General features: G+C 41.2%; 1 protein-coding gene across 3 annotated transcripts in view; it reads left to right on the top strand.

Moving 5' to 3' along the window:
- Positions 1-15,330, top strand: part of xrcc4 (X-ray repair complementing defective repair in Chinese hamster cells 4) — a 581,072-nt gene that overhangs the window by 229,756 nt on the left and 335,986 nt on the right. For all 3 annotated transcript variants that reach the window (XM_038805363.1, XM_038805362.1, XM_038805365.1), the window contains 3 exons: positions 5,815-5,981; positions 10,287-10,439; positions 11,225-11,346. In XM_038805363.1, coding sequence (XP_038661291.1) covers positions 5,815-5,981; positions 10,287-10,439; positions 11,225-11,346 — 442 coding nt within the window. The remainder of the gene's footprint in view (positions 1-5,814; positions 5,982-10,286; positions 10,440-11,224; positions 11,347-15,330) is intronic.

Below are 15,330 nucleotides of genomic sequence, written 5' to 3'. Positions count from 1 at the left end.
CTAATGAAATCCTGGAGTGTTTCAGATTTCACAAGAGGTTACAAATAAAAAATGACGAACCGATCACAAGCTTTGTCACCGATTTAAAACTGCTAGCACAGACATGTAATTTCACTGATTTGCATGATTCATTAGTAAGGGATCAAATCATTTACGGACTTTGTGATGAAAGCTTGAAGAAGCATTATTGAGACTAAATGATATAACGCTCAAAATCGCGATGAAAAATGTATTTGCATGATCAAAGCGAAATCAATATTTGGATTTTTATCACCGGAAAATGGCGCGAAAGTCCACCATGAGGTTGAGAGTGTTGAAATGGTGTTGCGGCAGCAAAGAAGCACGTTCAGGATGGCAGCTATTTTGCGCACGCGCTCCAGCTTGGGACATGCGCACTTCGCATAATAATGCAGGGCTCAAGAGAAGTCTGCTCATACGCGAATGTGCATCATGCGTCAGAGAGACGACGTCATGACGTGCTACCAATGTGGTAACGCCCACTTAAAGGGGAAATGCCCTGCACAAGGAAAAATATGTTTAAAGTGCTCCAAGCTAAACCACTTTGCTTCCCAATGCAAGTCAACAGCGATATTTAAAATTCCAACACCGAAGCAACAGCATATCAATGTTCGCAGCATTAATAAAATGGAAAATCAAGAATCCAAGAAAGATTTTACTGAAGATGAGGATTATTGTTCCTTGGAGAACACGTTCTTAATGGGAATCATAGATTCAGTAGAAGAACATCAAGGCTCCTTAACAAAGCAATTGACTCCAACAGTGAATCGACTACGACAGTGCAAGTATATGATTGTGCGATACTCTTCAAACTTGACACTGGCGCATCGGCAATCTTGATGATAAGCAAAGATCTCACATCAATCCAAGGGAAGTATGAGATGATATCTGCTGCATGCAAATTAAAATTAAAAGAATATAATGGCAACCAGATTGTTTCCAAAGGATCTTGTCATTTGAAAGTAGTCAACAAGAAGGTCAAGAAAGTACTACGTTTTGAAATCGTGGACGACCAAAAATCTTCACTGTTAGGTGCTCAAGCCTGCAAGGACTTGCGGCTTGTCCAAAACAATCTTCATGAATACCAAAGACACATCACGACTGGACGAAGACATCCAGCAATTATTTAGTGAATACCCTGATGTATTTCATGGTCTGGGCACACTACCATACCAATATAACATTTTGCACAAGAAGGATGCAAAACCCGTCATTCATCCGCCAAGGAGGGTTCCAGCTCCTGTGTGAAAGACTAAAAGCAGAATTACAACGATTATAGTCTCAAAGAATCATCTCGAGTCACGCAACCGACTGACTGGGTCAGCTCGTTGTTCTGCTTCAAGAAACCTTCAGGTGAACTCAGAATTTATATGGATCCCAAAGATCTAAACAAGAACATCCGTAGGGAACACTACCCTATCCCCAAGCTAGAGGAGATAACTTGTGAGCTAGCAAATGCTCGCATTTTTACCAAACTTGACGCTTCACAAGGTTTCTGGCAGATGCCTGATGTTTCAAGCAAATTGCTCTGTATTCAACACTCCATTTGGATGTTACTGTTTTTATTGAATGCCTTTCGGGATCATCTCAGCCTCAGAAATTTTTCACCGAATTATGGAGCAGATGATGGAGAATATTGAAGGTGTGAGAGTTTATGTAGATGACATTATTATTTGGTCTACGATGGAAGAAGACCACATGGGAAGATTAAGGAAAGTATTTCACAGATTACACCAATATGGATTGAAACTCAACCAGTCGAAGTGCACATTTGCACGTTCATCTATGCATTTTTGGGTGATACGATTTCAGCTCAAGGTGTCAGGCCGGATAATGACAAAATATCTGCGATACAGAACATGCAGCAGCCGAAAAATAAAAAAGCTGTGTTTCGATTTCTGGGATTCATTAATTTCCTGGGGAAATTCATTTCAAACTTATTGACGAGGACGTTGGCTCTACGAAACTTAATTCGAAAAAATACAGAGTTTGAGTGGACTCCACACCACCAGGAAGAATGAGTGGACCTCAAGCATCAATTGATGACAGCTCCGATTCTGACTTTTTTTGATCCAACCATACCTACAAAAATCTCAATCGACGCCAGTCAAGATAGAATTGGTGTGGTACTACTTCAGCAAGACAATCAAACTAACTGGGCTCCTGTAGCATATGCATCCAGAGTGATGACTGCCACGGAGTACAGGTATGCACAAATTGAAAAAAAGAGTCTTAATCAGATCACAGGCATCACAAAGTTTCATGACTATGTGTACAGTCCACCTACATTTATCGTAGAAGCTGATCATAGGCCACTAGTCAATATAATTGATAAAAACCTAAACAATATGACCCCTCGCCTGCAAAGAATGATGATGAAGTTGAGGAGGTATGACTTCACACTAGTCTACACTCCTGGAAAGGACCTCATCATAACCGACACACTATCTAGATCCACCAATATTGAAAGCTCATCTCCTGAGTACATTGATAGATAGAAGATCAACTGCAGCTGTACAAAGAAAATCTTCCCGTGTCTGACGAGAACTTGCAGAAAATTTGCCTGGAGACACAAAAAAATGCGACCTTTCTCTGAGTAATACATCATCTCCAGCATGGTTGGCTAAAGGGACACTGTCCACAGTTCCAAAACATACAGGCAAAACTAATTGTAGTGGATGGACTGCTACTTAGAAATGACCAGATCGTCATTCCGCTAACTCTCAGGTCAGAGATGCTCAGCAAGATTCACGAGGGACATCTCGGAATCGAGAACTGCAAGAGAAGAGCATGACAAGCCGTATATTGGCCTGGAATAAATAAAGAGATTGCCGACATGGTAATGATGTGTACAATGTGTCAAAAACATCAACCGGCACAATGTAAGGAGACACTCCAGCAGCACGAAATAGCTCCATCAACGTGGATGAAAGTAGGCATTGACTTGTTCCAGCTAAAGGAAGAGACTATGTACTCATAATAGACGACTACTCCAATTTTCCTGAAGTGTCCAGACTTCCAGATCTCACGTCATCGTCAGTCATTAAAACTTGTAGCAAGACATTTGCGAGACTTGCAATTCTGCAAACCGTTATGTCAGGTATTGGTCCTTGCTTTGCCAGCTGGGTGTGGACAGACTTCTCCAAACAATATCATTTCAACCACATCACCTCGAGTCCACACTTTCCTCAGTCAAACGGCAGAGTCGAGAAAGGTGTGCACATTGGATAGCAACTAATAAGCAAGGCTAGTGATTCGCAATCGGATGTTCACTTGGCTTTACTTTCATATACATGGGATACCACTGAAACCACTCGCAACAGATGATATTGTTGGACTTCGACATACTGAAAGAGGATGGCCTCAAATTGCCACAGTTATCAGACAAGCAGCACCACGTTCGTGTATTGTCAAGACTGCAGAGGTGGACTAATTCGACGAAGTAGGTGCAACCCTTAAAAATACATGTTCCTCAACTTGTATTTCCAACGTTGAATTTACATCAATCTCTGAACCAACAACGCTTGAATGTTATAAAAGCAGCTGGCATGATCAGAACGACATTAAAATCTCAACTACTCCAAGTCAACCGAGAAGATCGAACAGAAGACGAAGTAAACCGAATCCTTTGAATTTGTGAACATTGAACTGATTGATTCTTTGACTTTGTATAATGCATAACAAACTGCATTGTTTCTTTATGTACAATTTTCTTTACAGCATATAGAAAATATGTAACACAAAAGAAGGGGGATGTAGTGATCTCTGTATATGTAAATACATGAAGGGTTAATGTGTAGTCAGATGATCACTGGAGGGCAACACTGACAGGAGTAAATAAACAGGCTCAGTCTGTTTCCCGCTCTTCTTCGGATGTGTTGTAGCTAGAGAACAGACGTAGCTCAGTGTGTAGACTATAATAATCATAGTTAATCTAAATCCATCTTGTTTAATTTGATTACTAGTAAAAGTGTTGAAGAAAATAACTCGCAAGTAAATTGATTAGTTACTCAATAGATAATTTATCATTGGACGACTTTGTATATTCATCATCAAAGCTAAGTTCAACTCTGCGTAAACAAATGAGTAACATATATTACTCCAAGTAATATAACAAAGGGTACTGTAGAAACTTAGAATTTAGAATTACGCCCCACATAACCAAACTTGATCTATATTTATGTATCTTGTCACATGCATATACTATATATAAATAAAATATCCATTTTGCACATGTAAATCTCCTGGGTGACTTAATTTTGGTGAATATTCATATGATCATAGTAGTTATGATTGGTGAAATTAATTGACAGCTTGCAGTAAATGGTTGATGTGGTGACTTTTACTCTGAAGCATTAACATTGGTAATGTGGCTGCAGGAAATCTATCAAGAAATAATTTGTAATTTATTTGAAATTTGTGACTAGTACAAGTAATGTAACCATTAAAAGAGCTTTTACGGAGCTTGGGGAAAACCTCTTTGTACTGCAGTCTCTTACATGTTACTTCCCGTTGAGCCATACATAATATGTATGTCGAACCTGAAGCTCCCTCAAGAGTGTTTTGGAATGTGCTTCTGACTGACTGCAAATATCAAGTGTCAAGTCAGAGGTTATTTTTGGATAGTTCCACATCTCATTATCTGAGAATCACAATTAAATGTGAGAGCTCCATCTACGACTCAATAGCTCAAGTCAGGTTGAACTAATATGACCATTTCCTTTTTTTTGCAGCATTTAATATTTTAGTTAACTCTTTCTGACTGTCTTGGCATTGGAACAGATTTTATGTTGAGTGGAATATTGACAAGTTATCTGCTGTCAGAAGATTTAATAAAATACTTAAAAGCTACTATGAAACAAATTCTTCGGTAACACAATCTGTATATTTTGTTTTCATTTTGAATTGACAATATGACCCCTCTTACAGATGCTATATTGTATATTCTGAAACTGATAATTTTTGTGGATGGGGAAATAAATGGCCCAGCAATTGTTGGAAAAATAGCTTCAGTTCACAGTTCTTGCTGTTACTGGTGTGTAAATAATTCAGCAATTTGTGACGAGCAATAGATAGGATACGAGTTGTGATTTGCCACAAATTACTGATCGATTTACACTGTTTTTCTGTTAGCTTTGTGAAATAGGAACTCTCCATCAGTTTCCCTGTGAGTGACAAGAAATTGCTGGTTTTGCACTGTTTAAAAAAAAAAGAATGTATTATTTCATCACAGACGTTCTGGACTGAAGATTCATACCAGAAAGGTGCTGTTAATGACATATATGTTTTATAGTTCCAATGTGAATCTCATCCCATAAAGGGAACAGATGAAATCATGATAGCTCTTTTCCACAGGTAATATGTTCCTAGTTCCCAGAAGTTTATTAAATCTAAGTTCTTTTTACAATTTATATTACTTTGCGTCCTGCCTCTTCTTTCTTTCTCTCTCTCTTGAGTCCAACCTTCTTTGCTTCTCTTTGTTTCTAATTTGACTCTCTAGTTGCCCTATTTCCTTCTCTATTGTTAACTCTGTTGCTTTCTTTATCCTTAAATGTTACAGTTTAAGGAGATAAACTGTTGAGCACAATGTTCATGAACTCCCAGCTGCAATGTGGTACTTGCTGCACCATTGTTAACTTGTACCTCCAACATTTGTGGCATGATGGGAGAGGTAAAAAGTCCAATTCATCCACTGCTCCAGCAATTTCTGGGCCAATTTTAAGGTTTAGAAAATCCATGCTTTAGGCTTCCATTTTGGACTTGGGAATTGACCATTTTCCCTGTGTTTCTGTCCAGTTTAAGCTTGGCTCTGTTGAATTGCGAAAAGTCTTGGACTCAGCGGATGTCATTAAGGAACTCATCAACTATGTGTTACACTGCAACGCAGAACTGCGAGACAGAAATGAGCACTTGCAACAAGAGAATAAGCGACTATCATGTGATCGTAATTACAGCTTGAAAGAGTAAGTTGTAGCCCAAAGGTCTCTGAAATTAATGCTTATATATGATATATTTTCAAGTCAAGAATAAACTTTTAAAGAACAATTCTGAGCTTTTTCAATTATCATTTTGTGATGTATGTAAAACTTACGGAAAATACCAACTGTGACAATTAAATACACTGGTTCTGAAGCTGGAATTACACTTCAGTTTTCAAACTGCACAACGTCTACAATAACTTTAGCAATAAAAACTGAAAATGTTGGAAACACTGAGTTGGACAGTTTCTTTTTCTTTACCGATGCTGTCTTACCTACTGAGTATTTCCAGATATTTCTGGTGTTATTTTTGATTCCCAGCATCTACAATATTTTGCTTTTATAATATCTTCAGTAATGTGATAAAATAACACATTTTATGTTTTAAATAGAATTCTTCAGGCTAGGTTTTTTTAAACAAATCTCCTCTGCTCAGTTGAATTAATTCTTTTTAAATTGCACCAGGGCTTTGTTGTTATTGTCTAATAATAATAATCTTTATTGTCACAATTAGGCTTATATTAACACTGCAATCAAGTTACCATGAAAAGCCCCTAGTCGCCACATTCTGGCGCCAGTTCAGGTACACGGACATTCAGAATGTCCAAATTACCTAACTGCATTTATTTTGGGACTTGTGGGAGCAAACCGGAGCACCCAGAGGAAACCCATGCAGACACGGGGAAAATGTTCAGACTCCGCATAGACAGTGACCCAAGCCGGGAATTAAGCCTGGGACCCTGGCGCAGTGAAGCAACGGTGCTAAACACTGTGCTACTGTGCCGTCCATTGTATTAACAATGATGTCACTGCCTTTCACGTGGTTGTGAGAAGAGTCCTACTCAATGAAATGAGAATTTTCTGCGATAATCTGCAGAAGATACTCGACATCATCCATTTCATGAAAAACAGACCTTGGTACCAACTCTTCTAGATCATGAAAAGAATTGTAACAGACTTAAAAATTTGGCTGCTGTAATAAATGTTTCCATATTGTTCAAAGTTTTGTTCTTTATGAATGTGATACCAAAGAGATAAAAAAAACTAGATGCTTTGCCTTCAATAAACAACAGGACAGAATTTGGACCTATTAGACGAAGAAAATTACTGTAGATAGTGGAAATCTGCAAAGAAAACCCAGAAAATGGTGGGAATACTCAGCAGGTCAGGCAGAGTCTGTGGAGAGAGAAACAGAGTGATGTTTCAGGTTCATGACCTTTCATCAGAACTGGGAAAAGTTAGAAGGTAATCGGTTTTAAGAAAGTAAAAGGGCGGGAGTGTAGGAAGTGAGAAGAGGACAAAAGAGTGGGGTGAAAGATAGGTGAGATTAAATGATAAAATATTTGGTGCAAGGTCAAAGGGAGTGGAATTAGGACAAGTAAAAGAAGATGTGTCTGAAGGATATACATCCTTAGACTCATGTAGAAAATGTCAGAATTATGCAATGAGATTTATTTTCAGCACAAGAAGGTAATTGGGTTAAAGTATATATGAAATACTGCAAATTGATACTTATTTGATTAATGCATAAACGTCCATGGTAAACAAGTTACTCGGTTAAAATAATTGAATTGTACACATTTACATGTGGCACACAAAAATGATTTGCTGTAACTGTAAACTTGCAAAGAGCAGCATTTGAATGGCTACCTCAGAAAGAGCACCAATCACAGATCAGTAAGATATTGGTAGTTCAGAACTGTATTTTTATATTTGTCTTTAATAAAGATATAAAATCTGCATACTATTTGAGTATCTGCCATTTTTTGAAGGACGACAACATCATATCTATTTTAGCTGTAATATTTTTTATGTCTAAAGTTAAACAAAAAGGCTGACCTTTTATCTGAAGTAAATCTTGTCACATTTGGAGCAATATGATACATGATAATTAGAAGATGCAGCTGGAATCTCAGAGTCATTTAACTGATCAGGAAGACCTTGGTCGTAATAACCATTTTTTGTACTGGTCCTTGAATTATCAACGATTCTTCTTTTAATAACAATCATATTTTATACTGGTAATTCCACCAGTTTTGGCTTAATCTAGTTCCTAATGACCGATTTAGTGTGGGAATGTTTTAGTAATGTCTTTTCATTCATTTAAAAGTAAACACATGTGGGTTGTAGACTTTGGGTCAAAGTTAGGCCACACTACCCAGGCCATAATTTTACAACATCTAGCTTTGTTGTGAGCATAATGAATTGTTTATTGGTGTGTTCATACAGGATGCTATTAATCCTACTTTCAGAAATAAATCAATAAAAAAATATATATTTAAAACTAATGCAATCAAATAACTTTTTTAAGAAAGGAATAATCTGATGTAATGTTTTCATCAATCATTGTCAAGTCTTCAAATTGTTCATATAATCTCTGTAGTCCTAGTTATTATAGTGAAATCAAAGACTCAAGTTCTAAACTTTTAGTATCTGTTGGTGAGTTGGCTCTCCACAGAATTACTCAAGGAACTTTAATTGCAATCGCATTATTTTGTTTCTTTTGAAAAGCTGATGAATTTATTTTCCCTTTTCTGAAATCTTACTCTCATCGGCAGGGGGCAGGGACAATCGCTTCGGGAATTCCTGCTGGCATAAATCACATTTTTGGGCTCCCATAGGATTTTCTGCACCCCCTCCCCCCAAAAAAAACAGGAGCAGACCATATCCCACCCTCCCAAAGGATTTCAACAGAGTATAGCCTTGAAAATAGCATTTCATAATAAAGCAGGCATTAGCACAAACAGACTTCAGTATGTTGATGCACATACTATTAGCTCTGTTAGTTTAACTATTCGATCTTTCAAAAACGTGTAAAATATGTTGTAGTCTATGTTCCTGTAATGACCTACATCAGTTGACATATGCGCCTGCATGCATTTACGTAACTTCACCCTTCTATGAGCTAAGTGCAGTTTCAGACACACAAATATTCCAACATTAACAAATTCACAGTTAAAAGCTAGCCATCATGCTTTTTATTCCAATCATTAAAGTTTCTTAAGAAGAATGTTACAGAATAATTAGAGGTGTCTGATTGTCCCTGATCAATAAGCGTTATCTCAAATCATTACGGTGGGCTGGGCCATTGATATTCTCTTCTCCTGTCATTCATCCACAATCATGTTTGGATGTGGCGAAAGTGGAACAGTGCTGTTGTATCAGGAACGTGTAACTTGTGTGTCTGGGTGAGCTATGAGTGGATGTTGGTATTGCCGCTGAGTGTGTCCCCGATACTTTGATCTACCTCCCGTACAGAACCAAATTCTCTCCTGTGGATAGTCTATGATTGCCCAAGAATGCTTTAACAGTTCATTCCCCAGAATTCCTCGTGCATCCCTTGTCATCATGTATGAGATTGCACTGAATTGGAATGGGGGTCATTGAGAGGGACATGAGAGTAGGTGGAGGTGTGAGAGGTGAGGGCTAGAGAGACTAACTGTTTACAAGAAGCCCCAGAGAACCAAAGCAGCCCTTCTATCCAGCTCACCTCAGCAATTTTCCACTCTCTTGGTCTCCCAGAATCTGCTCCTGGGGTTGGCAGGCTCAACTTCACCTGTCCTCACCCCCAAGCTAAAATTGAGTATGACGAGCACTTTCCACTGAGGTGGTTCTACCAAGCTGGGAAATTTCCTGACTTAAGTTATCTGCCTCTTTTGGGAAAATCTGGCCCTGTCTACCTAGAATCATCACAGATGATCTTGCTGTTGTGAACATTTTGCACTTAAAAAAAAAAAATTAGAGTATCCAATTCTTTTTTCCAATTAAGGAGCAGTTTAGTGCGGCCAATTCATCTACCCTGCACATCTTTTTGGGTTGTGGGGGTGAGACCCACGCAGACACGGGGAGAATGTGCAAACTCTACACGGGCATTGACCAAGGGCCGTGATCAAACCTGGGTCCTCGGCGCCGTGAGACAGCAGTGCTAACCACTGAGCCACCGATCTTGTACCTCCTTACCAGGAAATCAACCTGGGCTCCCTTTAATTTTTAGCAACCAAGCCACCCAAGTTTTTCGTCGGTCAGAATTCAGAACTGGTCACATGTCATTCCTCCATTTTACGCTAGATTGAATGGACATAACTAAACCATAACATTCTGATGAATTTCATATTTATAGCACTCTAACTGCACTGGAGAGCCTGGAAGCACAATGATGGCAATAGAAAGATCAATCATTTTAGAGTCATTATGTTGCAGGTTTTCTGAAGAATATTATTGGCAAAAATGATTGTTGCAGCACATAATTATTCAAGTTCTTTAACGCTTCTTGTTATACATTCACTTTAGATTGGAAAAGTATATAAAGGCTAAAGAAGAGTTGGAACAGGACCTCTATTCACGTTTCATCTTAGTGCTAAATGAAAAAAAGGCCAAGATTCGAAGTCTGCAGGAAAAATTAAAGTGCGTGGATGAGCAAGTGGAATTTAAGAGCCAGAGCAGGTATTTGTTGAGGACTTGAGTTTTGTTGCAATTGCATTCCATTTTGTTCAGTAAATAGAGTAACAGCACTTTCAGTGCAGTTTCTACACAGTTACACAGCATCTAATGTTTTTGTACTTAATTGTAAAGTCTTTCCTGAACAACGTATGCCTGAACAAAACTGTCCCCAATTGTCTTTAATTGCAAATAGAATGCTTCTATGCTGAGGCACTCTTGAAGACAAGGACATTTTCTTTTTAACCTAGCCTGGGCCAGGCAGGCAGGCAGACCCTGCATTGGCCATAGAGCAACCATAAAGGAGGACCCCCAACACCTTTGAGGAACCTATTGGCAGATCACCAGATAAACTCCTTTAGCAGCAGGAAAACATTGAACTCTTCTTTGACACCTTACACTGTTATTTTCTGAGGCCTTTCTCCTCCAAGCCCATCTTCAGAGGGCTGGTAAAATCCAGCCTGAAGTTGAATTGTGATATCAGTTTCCAATGTTATTAAGTTAGTACACATTTTGCCTTTGAATTAACATTACAGGCGTGTCTTTCATTACGACCTTCTGCTTTCTTTAAGCAGGTTAAGGGTGCTAAGAACTGAAAAAGAAATGCAATGTGGTGTCATATTTTCACTGAAAATGTTGGCTCAAAATAACTTTGTTCCAATACATTGGATGTTGGATGTTGTGATTATGCTGGGGTAGAACAATAATGAGACTCAATAAAATGCTTCCATCAGGGCACCAAAACTGAAGACTGTTGATGAACACGTTATTTCTGTGGGAATTATTTTTAGGACTGCTGTTGCCACTAGCCAGGAAACGTCAGTAGCTGAGGAAGATTTTGATTGTAGTACTGATGAAGAAAACAAAGGCTCTGAAAACAGAACGTGGTCTCAACCATCCAGGTCAGCCAATGGTAAGGAAATATGATCGTAAGGTGCAGAGAAAGCAAGGTCAACTATGAGTTTGGCTGGATTATATCCTGATTTGTGTTTTCATTCGTAATCTTGTAAACATAATTTCATTTAAAACATTTGTCAACATGAATGGTTCGAAGAAAAACAATCGATATGTAATTAACTGCAAAAGAAACAAAGGGGTTACACTGGAAAATAATTCCATCGATAGCAGTTTTCTGCAGCTTCTTTCTTTGGGTAAACTTACTCTCCTGGGCATATACGTGTTATTTTCAGTAAGTCCTCCTTGTATAATATAGTCACTGGGCGGAATTCAATGGAAATATTTCTAAGTTCATTTATGATAGGTTTATCAGGGAGTTCCCCACCGATAGCTAATGACACTTAGTCACTTTTTTTGACCCCAAGGAGTTTCTCAGCGGTTTAGCCCACACTTGGGGCGCGATTCTCCCAAATGATTTCCAAGTTAATTTGTGGACCGTTTTTCAGGGAGTTTCCCACCGGCTCTGCCGGTAAGTTCCCCACCGCTATTCAATTACACTTAGTCACTTTTATGGCCCCTTGGTAGTTTCTCACCAGTTTAGCCACACTTGGAATTTTTTTTAGCACTGGGGAGCTGAACTCGGAGATTGTGCCGCCTTTTTGAAAGGATGCCCCAATCTCTAAGTGATCTTTTCCACCCACCCATGGGCAGTTTCATCCCCCCACACAGATGGACAGTACCTCACACCCCCCAAATGAGGACACCCTGCTATGAGGTCCCTGGGGGTCCCCCCTCTTCAGGCCCCCCAAACCCCCTTACAGCACCCCCTCTCTTCTAGGACTCCTACCAATCACCCCCCACCCCCAATCTCCCAGAGGCCCTACTTACTTGTCCTGCACTCCCCCATCCTTCAACCCCCCCCCCCCCCCCCCCCCCATCCTTGTTTCATGGGCATGGCCTCCCCTTGCCCCCTGACATGGACACTACCCCACACACCCCCAAGTGAGGACACACCGCAGTGAAGTACCTTGTGGTCCCCTCTTCAGGTCCCCCCCCCCCCCAAGCCACCTTACAGCATCCCCCTCCAGGACCCCCACCCATTACCCCATGACCTCACAGAGGCCCCTAACTATCTGCCCTGCACACCCCTCCCCTCAAACCTCACCTTCCACCCTTCTTTCATGGGCATGGGTCCCTCGGGCCCTGACCCATGGCAGTGCCACCCAAGCACCCTTGCAGTGGCAATGGGTGGCAGGGTGACAGTGCCAAGGTGCCAGCTGGGCAGTGCTAATGTGCCCATGGTCTAGGGGGAGGGCCAGGGGGCTACCCCACACTAACCCTGAGCATCCAGGGGCCTACAATGCCCACCCCGCCCCAGGAGGCATTCTGCCTAGTTCACATCTCAGGACCAGTACTGATCGGCGCCCGGCTGCAGTCTTCCTGGGAAGGTCAGTAGTTCCTGGGTAGGTAGTCCTGAAGTAAGTTTAAGATCTACTTTAGCGAACAGCGTTTGGTCCCGCCCTTTTTGGACGGAGTTCCAATTCCAACACCTCGGAGGACTTGGGTTTATCCCATGAGGCATGAAGGCTGCTTGGAAGCCTGCGGAACGCTTCACCTGGGATTCACTGGCTGCATTGTGCTCTCGCTCGAGCGTAACATAGCCACAGAATCACACCCAATTAATATCCTGACAATTGAAGAAGTATTGTGAAGACAATTACTTTAAAGACATTTATTCTTTGTATGTGTGTGAAAAATTTAGCTTTTCAATTGAGACGATCTGGTACCACATTCTGAGCGTCGCAACCACCACTGGGCTTTTGGCTTTTTGAGTACTTGGACAGGGGTGACGAGGGAATGAGAGTGTGGTTGTGACTCGGGCTTGGAGGGATGTCCCTATGAAGAAACCCTCCTCCATCTTCATCCATTCTGCTCCAGGTTTCTTATCCCATTTTTCACTCTTTCTGCTGTGGCCACCCAGTGGTAGAACTGTAGGTTTGGGAGTGCCAGGCTTCCATTTTTCTCCTGCTTTGTAGGACCTTTCTTTTGGATCATTGGGTTTCTCACTCACCCCCACTCTCCACCATACAAATGCATGAGTAGTTTGTCTACCGTATTAAAGAAGACCTTGGGGATGTAGAATGGAAGATATCTCGACAGGAATAGAAACCTGGGCAGTATGTTCATTTTGAGCTTCTGCACTCTCCCTGCTAGCGAGAGTGAGAGTGCTTCCCACCTCTGCAGGTACATTTTGGACTCCTGTAGGAACGTCATTGTCTCTTTTGTGCTGGGCTGGGGGTTCAAGATGCAGAAGAGCAGGTCATCCGCACAGAGTGAGACTCTATGCTGTCTGCCCCAGTCTGGATACCACGCCACCTCTTTCTTTTTTTTTTTTAATTTCAAATTAAGGGGAAATTTAGTGTGGACAATACGCCTACCCTGCACATCTTTGGGTTGTGGGGGCGAAACCCACAGAGACACAGGGAGAATGTGCAAACTCCACACGGACAGAGTCCCAGGGCCGGGGTCGAACTTGGGACCTCGGCGCCATGAGGCATCAGTGCTGACCACTACACCACCGTGCTGCCCCTCTCTATCCCTTTGAAATTCTTTGGCCGATTACCAGTGGCTCAATTATGAGAGCAGTGGGGACAGCAAGCACCCCTGCCTCCTGCTTCTGTGCAGCTGGAAATATTTAGAGCTGGTGGTGTTTGTCCGTGCGTTCACCATGTTAGTGCTGTACAGTAGTTTCACCCAAGAGGTGAACTCTGGCCCGAACCCAAACCATTCCAGTACCTCTGTGAGGTACTTCCACTCAACTCTGTCAAAAAGCCTTTTCTGCGTCGAGGGCGATGATCACTTTTGCTGTTCTCTCACGGAGGGGTACTTTATCGCGTTCAGCAGGTGCCTGGTGTTTGATGTTAGCTGCTTGCCCTTGAAAAAGCCTGTCTCGTCATCTGCGACTACCTCCTGTGGTGATATACCTGTAAGTAATATTACATGTACTCAGTAGTGTGACCTCCCACCAGTAGGTGACCATTTACTCAGCAGGGTGACCTCCCACTAGCAGGTGGCGTTCGATATAAGTCAGATGACTTCTGGCTACCAGCAGAAGGTTGTAATGCTTACATGAGGACTGTCATGCATAAGGGTAGTTCAAGGAGAGTCTAATGTTTAGATTTGGATTTGTTTGAGATACAGTGAAAATTCATGTAACTCTATGATAACTTGTTCTGTATCTAATTGTTACCTTACCACGTGTGCATAATAAATTCTGGTTCTGTCTCAGTCACCAGTAGTTCTGTAGATTCATTGCTAGACAAGAACACGGAACACAACATGGTACCAGAGTGCTGAAGATTTGAGGGTAACGTTGGAGGAGACAAAGTTGAATTTGGCTGAAGAACTGACCTGGTGAACTGCGCCCTTTGGCGACTCAGCGCAATAGAAGATACTGAAGTTTGAGATGGAAGGTTTGAAAGCACTTCATCAGCTTAAAGTATCGGTTAACGTGAACGAAAACTGGCGAGTCTTTAAACAGCAGTTCAAACTCTATGTTTCAGCCCTTGGCCTGCAGGCACAACCTGACGAAAGGTGAATTGCGTTGCTGCTCACAGTGGTGGGCCAGCAAACAATTGAAATATATAATGCTTTTGACAATGAGGAGGACAGCAAGAGATACGATGAAGTCCTTGGGGACTTTGATCGGCACTGCTCCCCCAAAAAGAATGAGACTTCGAGATATACATGTTCCGTACGAGTACTCAGAAGCCTGGTGAATCTTTCGACTGTCACTGACTTGAGGCTGAAGGCTGTAATTTCAGCAGCCTGAAATTTTCTATATCCGTGACCAAATTGTGCTTGGTATATCAAATGATAAGCTGTGTGAGAGGTTGCTGTGGGAAGAAGATTTGGTATTGGAACAAGCAATAAAGATTTGCCATGCAAGTGAGTTAGCTGCACAGCAAATCAGCACACTCCGCTCAAAGCATTTTGGCGG

This window comes from Scyliorhinus canicula, chromosome 8, assembly GCF_902713615.1.
Source record: "Scyliorhinus canicula chromosome 8, sScyCan1.1, whole genome shotgun sequence".
Classification (NCBI taxonomy): Eukaryota; Metazoa; Chordata; class Chondrichthyes; order Carcharhiniformes; family Scyliorhinidae; genus Scyliorhinus; species Scyliorhinus canicula.
This window is presented reverse-complemented; position numbering and strand designations above follow the sequence as displayed.